We start from the raw sequence: 17,268 nt of genomic DNA, 5'->3' as shown, positions 1-17,268 counted from the left end.
CGCGCGGTGGCAAGGGAAAGAGGAGTGGGGGAGGTGGGGAACCGCACGGTGCCTGAGTGCTGACGATGGTGGTGTCGGCATCTGGCGTCCATTCCTTCCGCCCCTGGCCCGGCAACCGTCACCTCCTCTCCCAACCCCACTGGGGCCTTCGGGCCCCGGGCTGGGACAGGGAACTGGGGGTGGGTGGTGGCAAAGGCAGCCCCTTTCCTAAGGGGCTGAGGGCCAGCTCCCTCCTCGGGGCCGGTGGCCAACCTCCCATGCTCTTTCCCTACTCCCAGCTGGCAGGCCCCAATCGACCCTCTGCCTGCCTGCCCCGGTGGCAGTGTGGCAGTGAGGGAAGGAGGAGGGGAGAGGCAGGAAACTGTGTGGTGGCGGGGTGCTGATGATGGCAGCATCAGTGTCCAGAGTCCATTCCTTCCACATCCGATCCGGTGACTGTCACCTCCTCTCTGGCCTGGCCCTGATTGGCCTGTCCCCAATCATCCCTGATCGCTGGCCAGGCCTAGGGACCCCACCCATGCACAAATTTCATGCACCAGGCCTCTAGTACTTTAATAAAAACACAAAAGAAAACTGACAGATAGTATTCACAACAGAACTAGGTGACAGTGTATTCCCATGACCCTCACACTAAACAGGTAAGGGAAATCACCCTTAGCACAAGATCAACAGGTGATTGGCATCTGTGTGGAAGAAAGCAGAAGAGTTGACAGACGATGTAAACAACTTGACAAACACAAGAATTCCAAACAGCAAATAGGTATTCACGAAAAAGCATGGCAGTCCAATTTAAGAACAACACTTGAATTAGGAACAGTTTTACCACCAATGAAAACTGGATGAGCCCCGGCCAGTGTGGCTTGGTTGGAGTGTGGTCCTGTGCACTGAAAGGGTTTGGGTTTGAATCCCAGTCAGGGCTTGTGTGATGTTTCACTCTCACATTGATTTTATTTTTCTCTCTCCCTCCCTTCCTCTTTCTCTAAAGTCAATTTATTTATTTTATTTTATTTTATTTTTTTACAGAGAGGAAGGGAGAGGGATAGAGAGTTAGAAACATCGATGAGAGAGAAACATCGATCAGCCGCCTCCCGCACACCCCCTACTGGGGATGTGCCTGCAACTAAGGTACATGCCCTTGACCGGAATCGAACCTGGGACCTCTCAGTCTGCAGGCCGACGCTCCATCCACAGAGCCAAACTGGTTATGGCTCTAAAGTCAATTTAAAAATGCATGTCTTCAGGTGAGGATTAAAAAAACACCTGGGCAAATACAAGGGGCTTTTGGTCAGAAGGTCTGAAAGGGGTGGAGTAGTCTAGTCTTTAATGAACTTTTTAAAATGACCCACCAGATCTCCCTTCCAGGACAGGGTTCTACCCTGAGGAGAAATTGCTGAGAATAGAATTGAAATTGAGGAGAACAGGCATAATAAAGAAAAGAAGGAAAGAGAAAGTCCAGATAAAAGTGTAAGAAAGGACCAGAACCAAGAACTAATTAAGCAAGGCCTATTTCTTTAACAACAGACAGGCAGCTTCTATGAAGTTAGAAAAGCCACCCTGAACCTATTTCTTTCTAAAAGTTAAGTACAACTTAACCACACATCAGAATTAACAACAGGCTGTGGTGATGGTTGTACAGCTCTGAATATACAAAAAAACCCACGCTGATCTGTACACTTTAAACGGGTGAATTTTATTTTATGGTATGTGAAATATCTAATAAAGGGGGATATGCAAATTGACAGTCACACCGTAAGGGTCAAGATATCTGCGCCCACAGATAGCTGCACCCACAACGGAGGCAGGGATTCCTTAACACAAGATGGCTGTGCCCACAGCAGAGGCCGAGTTTTCATAACGAGCCTTAACAAGCAATCAGCAGAGACCTGAGGCTGTGTGGCACTGGGCTGGGGCAGGGGAACTGAGGCTGTGCCCCCACCTGGTGGGCTTTACGGGGGACCTCAGGCTGCACCCCCAGCCCCGGCACTGGGCCAGGGGACCTGAGGCCATGCTCCAGCGCCAGGCCGTGGGTCCTGAGGCCGTGCCCCCTGCCCTGCAGGGCTTGACAGGGGACCTCAGGCCATGCCCCCCACCCAGAAAGGCTTGATGAGGGACCGGAGGCCACACTCCCCCACCCCAGCGCCGGGCCGGAGGACCTGAGGCCGTGCGCCCCAGCACTGGGCCAGGGGACCTGAGGCCGCACCCCCTGCCTTGGTGCCAGGTCAGGGGACCTCAAGGTGCACCCAATGGCCTGGGCCGGGGGACCTGAGGCCTTGCCCCCCACCTGGCAGGGCTTGACGGGGTTGGGGCCGGCCAGGTCTGGGTCTCGCGCAATTTCATGGCTACATGGGTGGGCGGGGACTTGACTCCAGTTCCCGTGGCATACCCCAGACTCTGACAGGAGGAAGATTTTCATATACATTTTACTAATTTTCTTTCATCTTTGACCACTTATATTATAGAGAAAGGGCAAATAGCAATATTAAAATATTTCCTCTAATTAATTCCCTTTTAATGTGCACCAGGGCACTAGTATACAATAAAGCTGTTAGAAAGTGAACAAAATTATCCAGGCCAAAGTTCACACAAAATTACTATAAGGGGAAAAAGAGATAATCAAGAGCATTTTTAAAAGCAACAAACCTAAAATATACTTTTTAAAAATGAGTTGAAAGACATTAAGAAAATTATATAAGACATGGAAGAACAATATAAAGCAGGGTTGGAAAAACTCAGAAATGTGGTGACAACTTAGGGAAAATAAAAAAGAAAGAATCATTTCCTCCAGCAAGTGTGGCTCAGGATCTATGAACCAGGAGGTCACGGTTCAATTTCTGGTCAGGACACATGCCCTGGTTGCAGGCTCCATCCCCAGTGGGGGCATTCAAGGGACAGCCAATTGGTGATGTTTCTCTCATCATTGATGTTTCTATCCCTCTCTTCCTTCTCCTATCTGAAATCAATAAAACATATTTTTTTAAAAAGAAAGAGGGTACTTTAGTACACTGCTGGTGGGAATGCAGACTGGTATAACCACTGGAAAACAGTATGGAGTTTCCTCAAAAAATTAAAAATGGAACTCCCATTTGACCCAGTGATCCCACTTCTAGGAATATATCCAAAGAAACCAGAAACACCAATCAGAAAGAATATATGCAACATATGTTCATCGCAGCACAATTTATAATAGCTAAGACTTAGAAACAACCCAAGTGCCCATGAGTAGTTGAGTGGATAAAAGAAGCTGTGGTACATCTACACAATGGAATATTACACGGATGTAAAAAGGAACTCTTGCCATTTGCAACAACATGGATGGACCTGGAGAATATTATGCTAAGCAAAATAAGCCAGTCAGAGAGAGAGAAGTATCACATGATCTCATGTGGAATCTAATGAAGAAAATAAACTGATGAACAAAGTAGGTCCAGAGACATAAAATAATGGAACAGACTGAGGAATTTCAGAGGGTGGGTAGGGAGTGATTAACCAGGAAACTTATATGCATACTAGAGGCCCGGTGCACGAAATTTGTACACAGGTGCAGTCCCTAGTCCTGGCTGGTGATCGAAGCTCAAACGTCTGGCATGAAAGGGCAGGTCCCAGCTGTCCTCTGGGCAGCACCTGGGCTCCCAGGACCCCACGTGTCCCTCTCTGCCTGAGTCATGGCGCCCAAGTCCCCACACAGATGTGGTGAGCGTGGCCGGACGCTGTGGGCCAGGGTGTAGCGTGGACCTCTGGGCTGCCCAGCAGTGCCGCACGGAAGCTGGGCGCGCAGACCAGCTCTTGCACAAACCCATGGGGAGCCCTACCAGTCCCTGCAGTCCTGGCGGCTGTGGTCCAGCTCACCCAGAACAGGCCGTGTGGGTGTAGGTTGGGTTCCTCATGGGCGCCCAGCACCTAAGTGTGGGGGCTTCCCCAGCATGCGAGCCCTGGTGTCCCGGGGGAGGGAGTAGGGGGAATGAAAGCAAGCTCACACACCCCGCATTCTCACCACACCACCATCCCTGTCATCCAGCGCCCAGGTAGCCAGCAAGAGGTTAAAGCGCATTGCTGACGCCTGCCATGCTCCATGCTGCCCCCTGGTGGTCAGCACACATCATAGCAAGTGGTTGAACAACCGCCCAAGGGGACAGTTTGCATATTAGGCTATTATATAGGACTAGAAGCCCGGTTCACAAAAATTTGTCCCTCAGCCCGGCCTGTGCCCTCTCACAGTCTGGGACCCCTCGGGAGATAACGACCTGCTGGCTTAAGCCTGCTCCTGGGTGGCAGAGGGTAGGCCCAATCCCCAGGTGCAGCCCTGGTCAGGCTCAGAGCAGGGCCGATTGGGGAGTTGGGGCGTCGCCCCCTGTCATGCACAGAGCAGGGTGGATCGGGAGGTTGGGATGCCACCCTCAGTCACGCTCAGGGTAGGGCCGATTGGGGGGTTGGGGCACCGCCCTCTGTCACACTCAAGGCAGGGTCGATGGGGAGGTTGCGGCGCCACCCCCTGTCATGCACAGAGCAGGGCCAATCAGGGGGTTGGGGCACTGCCCCCTGTCATGCACAGAGCAGGGCCCATCAGGGGGGTTGAGGCTCCTTACCCTGTCATGCACAGAGCAGGGCCGATCAGGGGGTTGAGGAGCTCCCCCCGTCACTCACAGAGTAGGGCCGATAGGGGAGTTGGGGCACCGCCCCCTGTCACACACAGAGCAGGACGGATCAGGGGGTTGGCACTCCGCACCCTGTCACACTCAGGGCAGGGCCAATGGGGAGGTTATGGCTCTACCCCATCACACACAGAGCAGGGCCAATGGGGGGTGGTTGGGGCGCCGCCACTGTCACACTCAGGGCAGGGCAGATGGGGAGGTTATGGCTCTACCCCGTCACACACAGAGCAGGGCCCCTGGCAGGGGGAGGGGGTTGGGGTGCCGCACCCTGTCACACACAGACCAGGGCCTATCAGGAGGTTGGGCGCTGCACCCTGTCACACACAGAGCCGCAGGGCGATCAGGGGGTTGGGGAGCTCCCCCCTATCAGGCATAGAGCAGGGCTGATCAGGGAGTTGAGGTGCCTTCCCCTGTCATGAACAGAGCAGGGCAGATAGGGAGGTTGTGGCCCCGCCCCCTGTCACACACAGAGCCGCAGGCCGATCAGGGGGTTTGGGCACTGCCCCCTGTCACGCTGATCCTGGTGCTGGGAGGCCTCGCGGCTCCGCTGATCCCGGTGCTGGGAGACATATTACCCTTTTACTATATAGGATAGAGGCCTGGTGCACGGGTGGGGGCTGGCTGGTTTGCCCTGAAGGGTGTCTTGGATCAGGGTGGGGGTCCCGCTTGGGTGCCTGGCCAGCCTGGGTGAGGGGCTGAGGGCTGTTTTCAGGCTGGCGGGTGACTGAAGCTCCCAACCGCTCCTTTTTTTCTTTTTTTTTTATTCTGCCCAGCTTTAGCGCTGAGGCTTGGCTCCAGTTCTTAGGCCTCGGCTGCTGAAAGTAGTTATCTGGTTTGTTTGGGTTCTATAATCGAAACACTGTTTCAACTCCAGCTCTGAGATCCCGGCTGGCTGAAAGCAGGTTTCTGGAGTTTTGTTTAGCTTCTATGTTTGTAACAATGTTTCAAACTGCAAGCTCAGAGGCCGGCATTGGCAGGCAGGGAACGTTGGAGTCTTCCCTCACTGAAGCAGGCAAGCCTCATGTTCGCTTCAAGCTGCCTGGTTGCCGGCTGCCATCTTGGCTGGCAGTTAATTTGCATATCGCCCTGATTAGCCAATGGGAAGGGTAGCGGAGGTACGGCTAATTACCATGTTTCTCTTTTATTAGATAGGATATGCATAGCCCATGGAGTGGTGAAAGTGTGGGAGGGGCATGTGCAGGGTGGAGGGGATCAATGGAAAAAAACAAAGGGGACATTTGTAATACTTTCAACAAAGATAATTTTTTTGTTTTAAACATCATTTCAGAAATGAAGGCTGAAGCAGAGGAAAGTAATAGGAAATGCCTTACTAAAGTAAAAAGGAACATGTTTTAAATAATAAGATTTGAGTAATAGTGACATACCAAAGAAAGTAAGAAAGACCTGGCATAGGACAGTAGGATTACCTGAAGAAGAAAACCAAAGCAAAGAAAAAGAATAAATGCTAAAAACGAATAGTAAGGAAACTTTCCTGCAACTTAAAAAAAAAATTTTATTATAAAAAGTGTAATGTGTACCTGAGAATTCTGACCACAAATGATAATAAATGTACTAGGCTGGAAAGAAGAAAAAATACTGTGAAATTACAGCAAAAAGAACAGGTGGTTTATAAAGGGAAGAAAATTAGATCACCCTGAAACTTTGACACCAACATTCCATGCCAAAAATGTGGAGTAACAGATGTTACGATATTCAAGGGGGGAAAATGTGAGCCAAGGACATATATCTGCTAAAACTGTCTTTTAAGTATGAAGGGTACAGACGGTTATCAATAACTTAAGACGGGTGGGCAAACTTTTTGACTCGAGGGCCACAATGGGTTCTTAAACTGGACCGGAGGGCCAGAACAAAAGCATGGATGGAGTGTTTGTGTGAACTAATATAAATTCAAAGTAAACATCATTACATAAAAGGGTACGGTCTTTTTTTTCAATAGTTTTATTCATTTCAAACTGGCCGGATCCGGCCCACGGGCCGTAGTTTGCCCACGGCTGACTTAAGAGCTACTGTTCCCATGATTTCTTCCTGAGGAAATTGCTAGAGAATGAGCTTCAGACAATCAAAATGATGAGAGAGACATTAACATAAGGACTGGTGGCAAGCATTAAATATATGATGACTTGTAGAACTAAGACTAAATGAGGCTTAAAAGGGAGAGAGTAGAGTATGTAATGTCTATATACTCAATACTCAGATAATGTAGATTATTTTATTTATTTAATTTTTAATATAGACTTTTTAAAAATGGAGAAATGGGGAAAGCATATACAAAAAATGAACTATTCTCAGTTATATTAGTGACAATATTAGTGTTATTACAAGAATGTAATGTGAGGTAATATAAATAATTATGAGACTCTAATTTTATCCTCTATCTTTGACAACTAAGACTTTTAATGTAGAAGAATAAAGACATAATTCAAATAATTTAAGAAATAAAACAACCCTGTTGTTCTAAATATAAAATCATGAGAAATTTTATTTAAAAGTAAACATAGACACCTTTGCTTTATCCACTGGAAAGGGTTAGAAACAATGACCAGCCCAGTATCAATGAGCATACCTAGTAACTCAGATTGTGGTTTTGAAATACCATTCCCATTAAAAAGAAGCCAGGATGGCTAATTCCAAGTCTGGAACAGAAAATATACAAGATAAGCTTTGAAGAAGGAAGAGCTCAAGAAAAAAAAAAAAAAGACAATTGGAGTATGTTATTGGGACACGAGCCAGCTGAAAGAACTCTCACTGGCCAAAACTGGAAGAATTGAGTGAGCAGTAAAATAGCAGAATTGGATTATCACAAGGAATAAAAGAAATATCCATGAGTCTATAGTGATAGAAGTAAATGATTAAATAAATAAATGAGGGAGAAGAGAAAAATCTCTGCTATGTGAAAATTCCAATAATTTGTCTATATGCTTCTGTCTCAAGGAGGTGGAGCATAACTCTTCACTCCTGAAGTGTGGGGCTATGGTCTACAGTATAAAACAGTGATGGCGAACCTATGATACACATGTCAGAGGTGACACGCGAACTCATTTTTTTGGTTGATTTTTCTTTGTTAAATGGCATTTAAATATATAAAATAAATATCAAAAATATAGTCTTTGTTTTACTATGGTTGCAAATATAAAAAAATTTCTATATGTGACACGGCACCAGAGTTAAGTTAGGGTTTTTCAAAATGCTGACACGCCTAGCTCAAAAGGTTCACCATCACTGGTATAGAAGGAGTGGGAAGGAGTAACTTTACTATTGGGAACCGTGCAAACACTACCTTAGTCAGGTGGTCCAGGTTAACATCAGCAGTGATAAGTCATGATGATGTGTAGCCTTGATTTGATATGATGAGACCTCTGTGGTCTTCTCCTCCAAACCCACAACAACAGAATAATTATGGGAAAAACATCACGCAGCCCAAATTGAGGCACATTCTGCAAAATACCTGATGAGGACTCCTCAACACAGGCAGGTCTGAGAAATTATCACCGCCAAGAGGACACGAGGAGACATGACGACGAAATGCACTGTGGTGTTCTGGATGGGATCCTGGGACAATTAAAAAGGACATTAGATAAAACCTAAGGAAACCTATATCAACAATTGAATCTAAAAATTAAATGATCAAGGAATCTAATGAACAAAATAAACTGATGAATAAAATGGAACCAGAGGCATGGAAACATGGAACAGACTGATGAATCTCAGAGGGAAGGGAGTCAGGAAGAGAGTAACCAAAGATATATGCATTACCCATGGACACAGACAATAGGTAGTAAAGGCCTGGGGCAGTGTGGGATCTGGGTGAAGGGGGCAATGCGGGGGTTGGGGAGGGGGAACATCTATAATACTCTCAACATTAAAATTAAAAAAAGGAAATAAATACTCAAATCTCATCAAATATTTTGCTACATTTTACTGTTACTCTCGGAGTTATTTATGCCTGTTGTATCTGTAGGTGGAAATAGTATATAATGTGTGCTACTGCTCATCTGTTCCCAGTTTTGTTCAGTGATGCCATGTTAGTAGTTTGAAATTAGCCATGGTGGGAGGATTATACTAAGGAATCATCAAATACTACCCAGTCCCTCCCCAAAGCTAGTTGCTAAACATTTACCAGCATATTGAGTTGTACACTTTGAAACCTGTATGATTTTTTTAAAATTATATTTTTATTGAGTTCAGAGAGGAAGGGAGAGGGGGAGACAGATAGAAACATCCATGATGGAGACACAGCAGACTCTCATAGCCAGTTAGCATGGAGGTCAAATCAACCCCGGTATTGCCGACAATAATCAAGGCTTAACTACAACAAGACTGCGCACACCCAGAAACACCAATCAGAAAGGATATATGCACCCCTATGTTCATAGCAGCACAATTCACCATAGCTAAGATCTGGAAACAGTCTAAGTGCCCATCAGTAGATGAATGGATTAGAAAACTGTGGTACATCTACACGATGGAATACTATGCTGCTCTAAAAAGGAAGGAACTCTTACCATTTGCAATGGCATGGATGGAACTGGAGAGCATTACGCTAAGTGAAATAAGCCAGTCAATGAAGGGAAAATATCACATGATCTCACTCATTCATGGATAATAGAGACCATTATAAACTTTTGAACAATAATAGATAGAGGCAGAGCTGCCTCAAACAGATTGTCAAACTGCAGCGGGAAGGCCGGGGAGGGTTGGGGGACAGGAGTTAGGGGGGTAAGAGATCAACCAAAGGACTTGTATGCATGCATATAAGCATAACCAATGGACATAAGACACTGGGGGATACGGGAGGCTAGGGGACTGTCTAGGGCGGGGGGGGGGGAATGGACACATATGTAATACCCTTTGTATTACTTTAAGCAATAAAAACATAAAATAAATAAATAAATAAATAAATAAATAAATAAATGTTTTAATTTATTTTGGGGGAAAAGAAAAGAATATACTTCCACATTTACATGAACAAATAATTATACCCAAGTAGACATACAAACATCAAATAAACATCCACATCTTTAAAAAAAAAAAAAAAAGACTGCACACAGAGACCACTAGGGGGTGCACCAAGAAAGCATAAAAAGTGCGGAGACAAAGAAACAGGACAAAACTGTCAATGGAGGATATTGAGTTCAGAACCACACTTTTAAGGTCTCTTAAGAACTGTCTAGAAGCCGCCGATAAATGTAGTGAGATCCTCAAGAAATCTAATGAGACCCTCGATGTTATGATAAAGAACCAACTAGAAATTAAGCACACACGGACTGAAATAACGAATACTATACAGACTCCCAAAGCAGACCAGAGGAGCGCAAGAATCAAGGCAAAGATTTGAAATGCAAAGAAGCAAAAAACACCCAACCAGAAAAGCAAAATGAAAAAAGAATCCGAAAGTACGAAGATAGTGTAAGGAGCCTCTGGGACAGCTTCAAGCGTACCAACAGCAGAATTATAGGGGTGCCAGAAGATGAGAGAGAGCAAGATATTGAAAACCTATTTGAAGAAATAATGACAGAAAACTTCCCCCACCTGGTGAAAGAAATAGACTTACAGGTCCAGGAAGCGCAGAGAACCCCAAACAAAAGGAATCCAAAGAGGACCACACCAAGACACATCATAATTAAAATGCCAAGAGCAAAAGACAAAGAGAGAATCTTAAAAGCAGCAAGAGAAAGAAACTCAGTTACCTACAAGGGAATACCCATACGACTGTCAGCGAATTTCTCAACAGAAACATTGCAGGCCAGAAGGGAATGGCAAGAAATACTCAAAGTGATGAATACCAAGAACCTACAACCAAGATTACTTTATCCAGCAAAGCTATCATTCAGAACTGAAGGTCAGATAAAGAGCTTCACAGATAAGGAAAAGCTAAAGGAGTTCATCACCACCAAACCAGTATTATATGAAATGCTGAAAGGTATCCTTTAAGAAGAGGAAGAAGAAGAAAAAGGTAAAGATACAAATTATGAACAACAAACATGATCTATCAACAAGTGAATCTAAGAATCAAGTGAATAAATAATCTGGTGATCATAATAGAATCAGGGACATAGAAAGGGAATGGACTGACTATTCTTGGGGGGGAAAGGGGTGTGGGAGATGCGGGAAGAGACTGGACAAAAATCATGCACCTATGGATGAGGACAGTGGGTGGGGAGTGAGGGCGGAGGGTGGGGTGGGAACTGGGAGGAGGGGAGTTATGGGGGAAAAAAGAGGAACAAATGTAATAATCTGAACAATAAAGATTTAATAAAAAAAAAAAAAAAGAAACATCCATGATGAAAGAGAATCATTGATCGGCTGCCTCCTGCATGCCCCCTAATGGGGATTGAGGCCATAACCCGGGCATATGCCCCTGACCAGAATAAAACCAGGGACCCTTCAGTCTGCTCTACCCACTAAGCCAAACCAGCTACGGCTAAACCTGTATGGTTTTGTTAACCAGTGTCACACCAATAAATTCAATACAAAAATTTACCAGCATAAGAAAACCCAAGGAAGTCTGAATAAAGTATGGACTTTAGTAGATAATATTATATCATTATTGGTTCACTAGTTGTGTCAAAAACCATCTAGATATATAAAAGCTAGGTGACCAGTTGCTATGATGTACCCTGCAGCAGCCAACTGGCCTGATTGGGGCCCCGATCGGCCCCCCCAACCTCCCGTGGCCCCTCCCCCCAGCCAACCCGGCCCCCGATCAGCCCCCCCAACCCAGATAAGGGGCAGGACCAGCTGGCCAACCCCCCCCCCCCCGCCAGACCCCACCAGTGCAAGAATTCATGCACCAGGCCTCTAGTTGAGTATAAATGTATAAGAACTCTCTGTACTATCTTCCCTCCTATAAATCTAAAACTATTCTAAAATTTAAGATTTTGTTTAAGATTTTTTAGAAATCATTGCAATTGGTTGAAACCCATCAAATATGTTTAAATCCATGAGTTCATAATAGTACTTTAAAACAAAAACATAGTTCGCCCTAACTGGTTTGGCTCAGTGGGTCAGCCTGCAGACTCAAGGGTGCCAGGTTTGATTCTGGTCAAGGGCATATACCTTGGTTGCGTGCACATCCCCAGTAGGGAGTGTGCAGGAGGCAGCTGATCTATGTTGCTCTCTCATCGATGCTTCTAATTCTCTATCCCTCTCCCTTCCTCTCTAAAAAAATCAATAAAATATATTTTTTAAAAAACACCCAAAACTGTTCAATTTCAGAGGATGATAAGTAACCAATTATCTTGAAAAGTGGTAAATAGGAGAAACCAAGATGGCGGCATAGGTTAACGCCGGAGATTGCTGCCTCGAACAACCACTCCAAAAAACAACTAAACGACGGAACGGACATCATCCAGAACCACAGGAAGGCTGCCTGAGTGGAAATTCTACAACTAGGAGGAAAGAGAATATCATACCCAGACTCAGAGGAGGCGCAGTGCTGAAGTGAAATACTAAGGTGCGGAGTGCACGTGGAGCGGGCTGGAGGCGATGGGCACGGTTGTTGTTTTCAATCGGGAGGGAGTTTCAGACTCTGAGCTCCAGATCCGGGCGAGTCTCTAGGGACCCAGACTCAAATGGGAGAAGTGGGACTGTCTGGCTTTGGTCGGAACTCGAAGGCAGCTTTCTCTCCGAGGATTGCAGTGGTTGCTGGGACTCTGTGAGGCAGAGCCCCTAGGGACGGATCTGAGAGCAGCCATAACTGCTCCCTCTAGCCCGCCCTGTAGAACCCCAGGGACCCGCCCCGCCCAAGCCCTGCACAGAGCCATTTGCTGGATAGCCTCAGGCAAACGCTAGATTAGCACCGCCCTAGAGATTCAGCACAGAAGCTCTCTCACTGCAGACACAGCGGACTCTCACAGCCAGTTAGCCTGGAGGTCAAATCACCCCCGGTATTGCCGACAACAATCAAGGCTTAACTACAACAAGACCGGGCAAAAAGACCACTAGGGGGTGCACCAAGAAAGCATAAAAAGTGCGGAGACAAAGAAACAGGACAAAACTGTCAATGGAGGATATTGAGTTCAGAACCACACTTTTAAGGTCTCTTAAGAACTGTCTAGAAGTCGCCGATAAATGTAGTGAGATCCTCAAGAAATCTAATGAGACCCTCGATGTTATGATAAAGAACCAACTAGAAATTAAGCACACACGGACTGAAATAACGAATACTATACAGACTCCCAACAGCAGACCAGAGGAGCGCAAGAATCAAGGCAAAGATTTGAAATGCGAAGAAGCAAAAAACACCCAACCAGAAAAGCAAAATGAAAAAAGAATCCGAAAATACGAAGATAGTGTAAGGAGCCTCTGGGACAGCTTCAAGCGTACCAACAGCAGAATTATAGGGGTGCCAGAAGATGAGAGAGAGCAAGATATTGAAAACCTATTTGAAGAAATAATGACAGAAAACTTCCCCCACCTGGTGAGAGAAATAGACTTACAGGTCCAGGAAGCGCAGAGAACCCCAAACAAAAGGAATCCAAAGAGGACCACACCAAGACACATCATAATTAAAATGCCAAGAGCAAAAGACAAAGAGAGAATCTTAAAAGCAGCAAGAGAAAGAAACTCAGTTACCTACAAGGGAATACCCATACGACTGTCAGCGGATTTCTCAACAGAAACATTGCAGGCCAGAAAGGAATGGCAAGAAATACTCAAAGTGATGAATACCAAGAACCTACAACCAAGATTACTTTATCCAGCAAAGCTATCATTCAGAACTGAAGGTCAGATAAAGAGCTTCACAGATAAGGAAAAGCTAAAGGAGTTCATCACCACCAAACCAGTATTATATGAAATGCTGAAAGGTATCCTTTAAGAAGAGGAAGAAGAAGAAAAAGGTAAAGATACAAATTATGAACAACAAACATGATCTATCAACAAGTGAATCTAAGAATCAAGTGAATAAATAATCTGGTGATCATAATAGAATCAGGGACATAGAAAGGGAATGGACTGACTTCTTGGGGGGGAAAGGGGTGTGGGAGATGCGGGAAGAGACTGGACAAAAATCGTGCACCTATGGATGAGGACAGTGGGTGGGGAGTGAGGGCGGAGGGTGGGGCGGGAACTGGGAGGAGGGGAGTTATGGGGGGGAAAAAGAGGAACAAATGTAATCTGAACAATAAAGATTTAATTAAAAAAAAAAAGAAAAGTGGTAAATAAAGTGAAAGTATCCAACATTTGTTTTGTTTTTCTCCTGGGTAACCAAATAGTAGTAGATGAGGGGAAGCCTCTCTTTATAACTATATTCTAGTTAATAAAAAGGAAATGTTAAAATTAAGTGTGTTACCTTTTTGAAACATCTGGAAAATTAATGAATCTAGGCATTGAGCATCAACAGCTGCTGACATTGCAACACATGAGGCACATATTACGTGCCATCTAATGAGGGAAGACAGCACCTCCTATAATCATGAGGAAGGGATCAACCTGAATCAGATCAAGCCTCTGTATGAACTTGCTAACCTGCAGAATTTCAAAAGAACATGTTGGACTGCGTCCTGACTATTCAATTAACAAAATCCCAGATTTGAGGAACCTCTACAGATCAGATGCCCCCAGTTTCTTCAAGACAACATTTAAGGAAGGGAAAGGATGGAAGAGGAATCTCTAGATTAAAAAGATACCAAAATAGCCCTAGCCGGTTTGGCTCAGTGGATAGAGCATTTTCCCGAGGACTGAAGGCTACCAGGTTTGATTCTGATTGAGGGCACATATCTCGGTTGCAGGCTCGATCCCCGGCCCTGGTTGGAGTGTGTGCAGGAGGCAACCATTGATGTTTCTCTCTGTCTCTCCCCCTCCCTTCCACTCTAAAAATCAATGGAAATATATCTTTGGTGAGGATTAACAACAGAAAACAAACAAAAAAGATACCAAAATATTTTAAATGAGAAAGACTAACCTCAAAAATATTTGGCTAAGAAATGAGATACAAGACTACATATTACTTGGTTCTGTTTCTTTGAAATGCCCATAATATACAAATCTATAGCGAAAGAAAGCAGAATAGTGATTTCCAGGGGCTGGGAGAAGGGAGGGAATGTGAACTAACTGTAAATGGGTACAAGGGGTCTTTTCGGGGTGATAGAATTTTTTTAATTGGATTGTGGTGATGGAGCCCCAACTCTGTACTAAAGTCATTGAGTAAAATGTGAATGTACAAATGGACAACTCTGGTGTCTTGGGATGCACACTTGGGTTATAAACCTGTAATGAAGTCCAGAAAGTTTGGGGCAGAGGGAGGGTTGTAATTTGGAAGATGCTCATGGAGAAGCTTTGTGATGGGTACAGAAGATCTGTTGACCCAGGTGGAGGCTGTAAAGGTATAGCCTCCTTGTGAAAACTGAAGTTATATATATGATTTATAGTATTCTTTATTTTACAATAAAAGTGGGGTTTTTTTTAAAGAACACAAGGCTCCTAAGCTATTAGAGTAGATCAGATCCCCACACATTTCATTCTTTATCATAGTCATGAAACTGTTTCTCATAAGCAAACTCAGAGTTACCAGGAAATGTTCTTTTACCTCAGAAGAGAAAACAATTAGTGCAAAAGAGATATAGCAGTTGGTTCAATTACTTTTGGGTGTATACTGCGTGACAAGTGCCATTTGGACCTCAGACCCTATTCCAGGCATGTGCAGAATAACACAGATATTCTCTTCTGATAGGTTCAGCTGCCCTGTGATTTCCAATTTTACACACAAACAAAATTGTATAACTAACAGGAAATGGATGGAGGAAGGGAAGTCACCTGTAGTTCCTGCTCCTTAGCATATCACAAATTATAAAATCATACATATTTTTTACTTTAGTGTTTTGGCTTGCTGGGGTTTTGTTGGTTGGTATTTTGCTTTTTTGTGGGTCTTTTTCTTTTTGGAGGGTGGACAGGGGTATTTAGCCATTTTAGCAATAATTCTTTCCCAACATAGAATTCATCCTGAGGAGCAACTTTTATGTTTTAGCTTTCTTGTGAAAAGTACTCAGAACACCCTTACTGTTGAATATGTCCTCTGTTAGATTTCTAAGTGCTCTCCCTGCTTCTGCTGGCCCCAGACAGGCAGCCAGCCATATGCCTTGTTCTCATTTTATGTGACTGTGTTCAGAACGGCGCTGAGGTCCCTGACATTTCATCGCTTTCTCATTTTTCTACTTTGGCAGAGGCCAAAAGAGCAGCTCAACAAGAAGATCAAGAACAAAGGGAGGAAGAGGATGATGAGCAAACACTTCACCGAGCTCGGGAGTGGGATGACTGGAAGGACACCCATCCTAGGGGCTATGGCAACCGAAAGAACATGGGTTAGCCTTCCCACAACAAGATGGGACTACAGGGGGCGCACATCTTCCCCACAAAGGAAAGCTGTGCAGTCTTCCCTTCCCTGGGCTCCTTTCAGCTCTACCAAGAAGGCAAAGACATTTAATCTTGCTTTGCGTTCAATAAAGTGTCAAGCAATTAAGTGTGTTTAATTCCCTAGGTGATGAACCAGTAATTCTTGTTTTGGCATTAACCTAATCATGTTGTATTTCAGATTCCTGGGTGGGAAGAAAAATATTACTAAGAAATGGCTCTATAATCAATGGCTGAATGAATTTTCCTTAAAAATAAAGTCCTCTCTATTACATCTATACAGAAATACCAGTATCAGCCGGTTTTGTGTGTGCTTGTGGGGAGGAAGGGGGTCAGGTGTGGGCTTATGGAGAGATCTTGGTTGTTGCCTTTGATCTGGGCAGTGAGTTTCCCAGCCTCAACTGCAGAGGAGCTGGAGCTTTCACTCTTCTACCCCAGCACTGTGAAACGACCTAATACCGCTCTACAAGAGGTGAGCACAAAACCCTGGACTTGCTCTGCCACACAACTCTTTTTTCAGGAATTACAGCTGTAAATGAATGGATCATAACAATCCTGTCTAACTGGTCTTCCTTGCCTTGGCCAGGAGAAATGAGAGAAACAGATCAGGTGTTATGAGAGCCATCCTTGTGTATGCATTGGAGGCTGGGATCTTTACCCTCATGGAACTATTTGCCATAACCCTTAGGGAGAAGAGCACCTCAAGCTATAACATAGCTCTTAAATGGGCTGCAATGGAGCATTTTTGCCCTTCTTAACCTGTGCTGTGCAATACCTGGCACAGTCTTAAGTGATACATGTGCCAAGGCAGTCATTTTGCCGATGAGTAAGGTGCCAATGACTGAGTGTGAAGGAGGGGTGTGGGACAGATCAGAAAGGTTGGCGACCGCTGGGACAGATGACACTGAGAGGTACCTACTTTATGCAGTAGAAAGAAGACATGTCCTCAGCTCTTGGGTTGATAGCTTTAAAAAGCAGCCATGTGTTGAAATAAAGATATGTATTAAAAAATCATACTTTGTTCTAGTGCCTTTGGTACTCTTAGATTTTCTAAGAGGACGATGACTCAGCCTTCCTATTCTCGCTTCTGCAATCTAGCTTAGGAGAGGGGTTTGAAAAGGAGACTCGGTTCCCTCTTATTTTTAGGGAGGAAAGTGGAGGGCTGTCAGGCGATGAGTAGGAGTTTGTGTTTAGTGGGAGATGACAGAAGACTACCAATTATATATTTGTATACTGCTTAATAAAGGAC

At 44.9% G+C, this 17,268-nt stretch overlaps 1 protein-coding gene across 2 annotated transcripts in view; it reads left to right on the top strand.

Moving 5' to 3' along the window:
* The window catches only part of IGBP1 (immunoglobulin binding protein 1), a 42,483-nt gene extending 26,178 nt beyond the window's left edge, over positions 1–16,305 (top strand). For both annotated transcript variants that reach the window (XM_036304512.1, XM_036304511.1), the window contains one exon: positions 15,833–16,305. In XM_036304512.1, coding sequence (XP_036160405.1) covers positions 15,833–15,887 — 55 coding nt within the window. In that variant the 3' untranslated portion in view covers positions 15,888–16,305. The remainder of the gene's footprint in view (positions 1–15,832) is intronic.
* Positions 16,306–17,268: the final 963 nt, after the last annotated feature.

This window comes from Myotis myotis, unplaced genomic scaffold (genome assembly GCF_014108235.1).
Source record: "Myotis myotis isolate mMyoMyo1 unplaced genomic scaffold, mMyoMyo1.p scaffold_m19_p_4, whole genome shotgun sequence".
Lineage (NCBI taxonomy): Eukaryota > Metazoa > Chordata > Mammalia > Chiroptera > Vespertilionidae > Myotis > Myotis myotis.
This window is presented reverse-complemented; position numbering and strand designations above follow the sequence as displayed.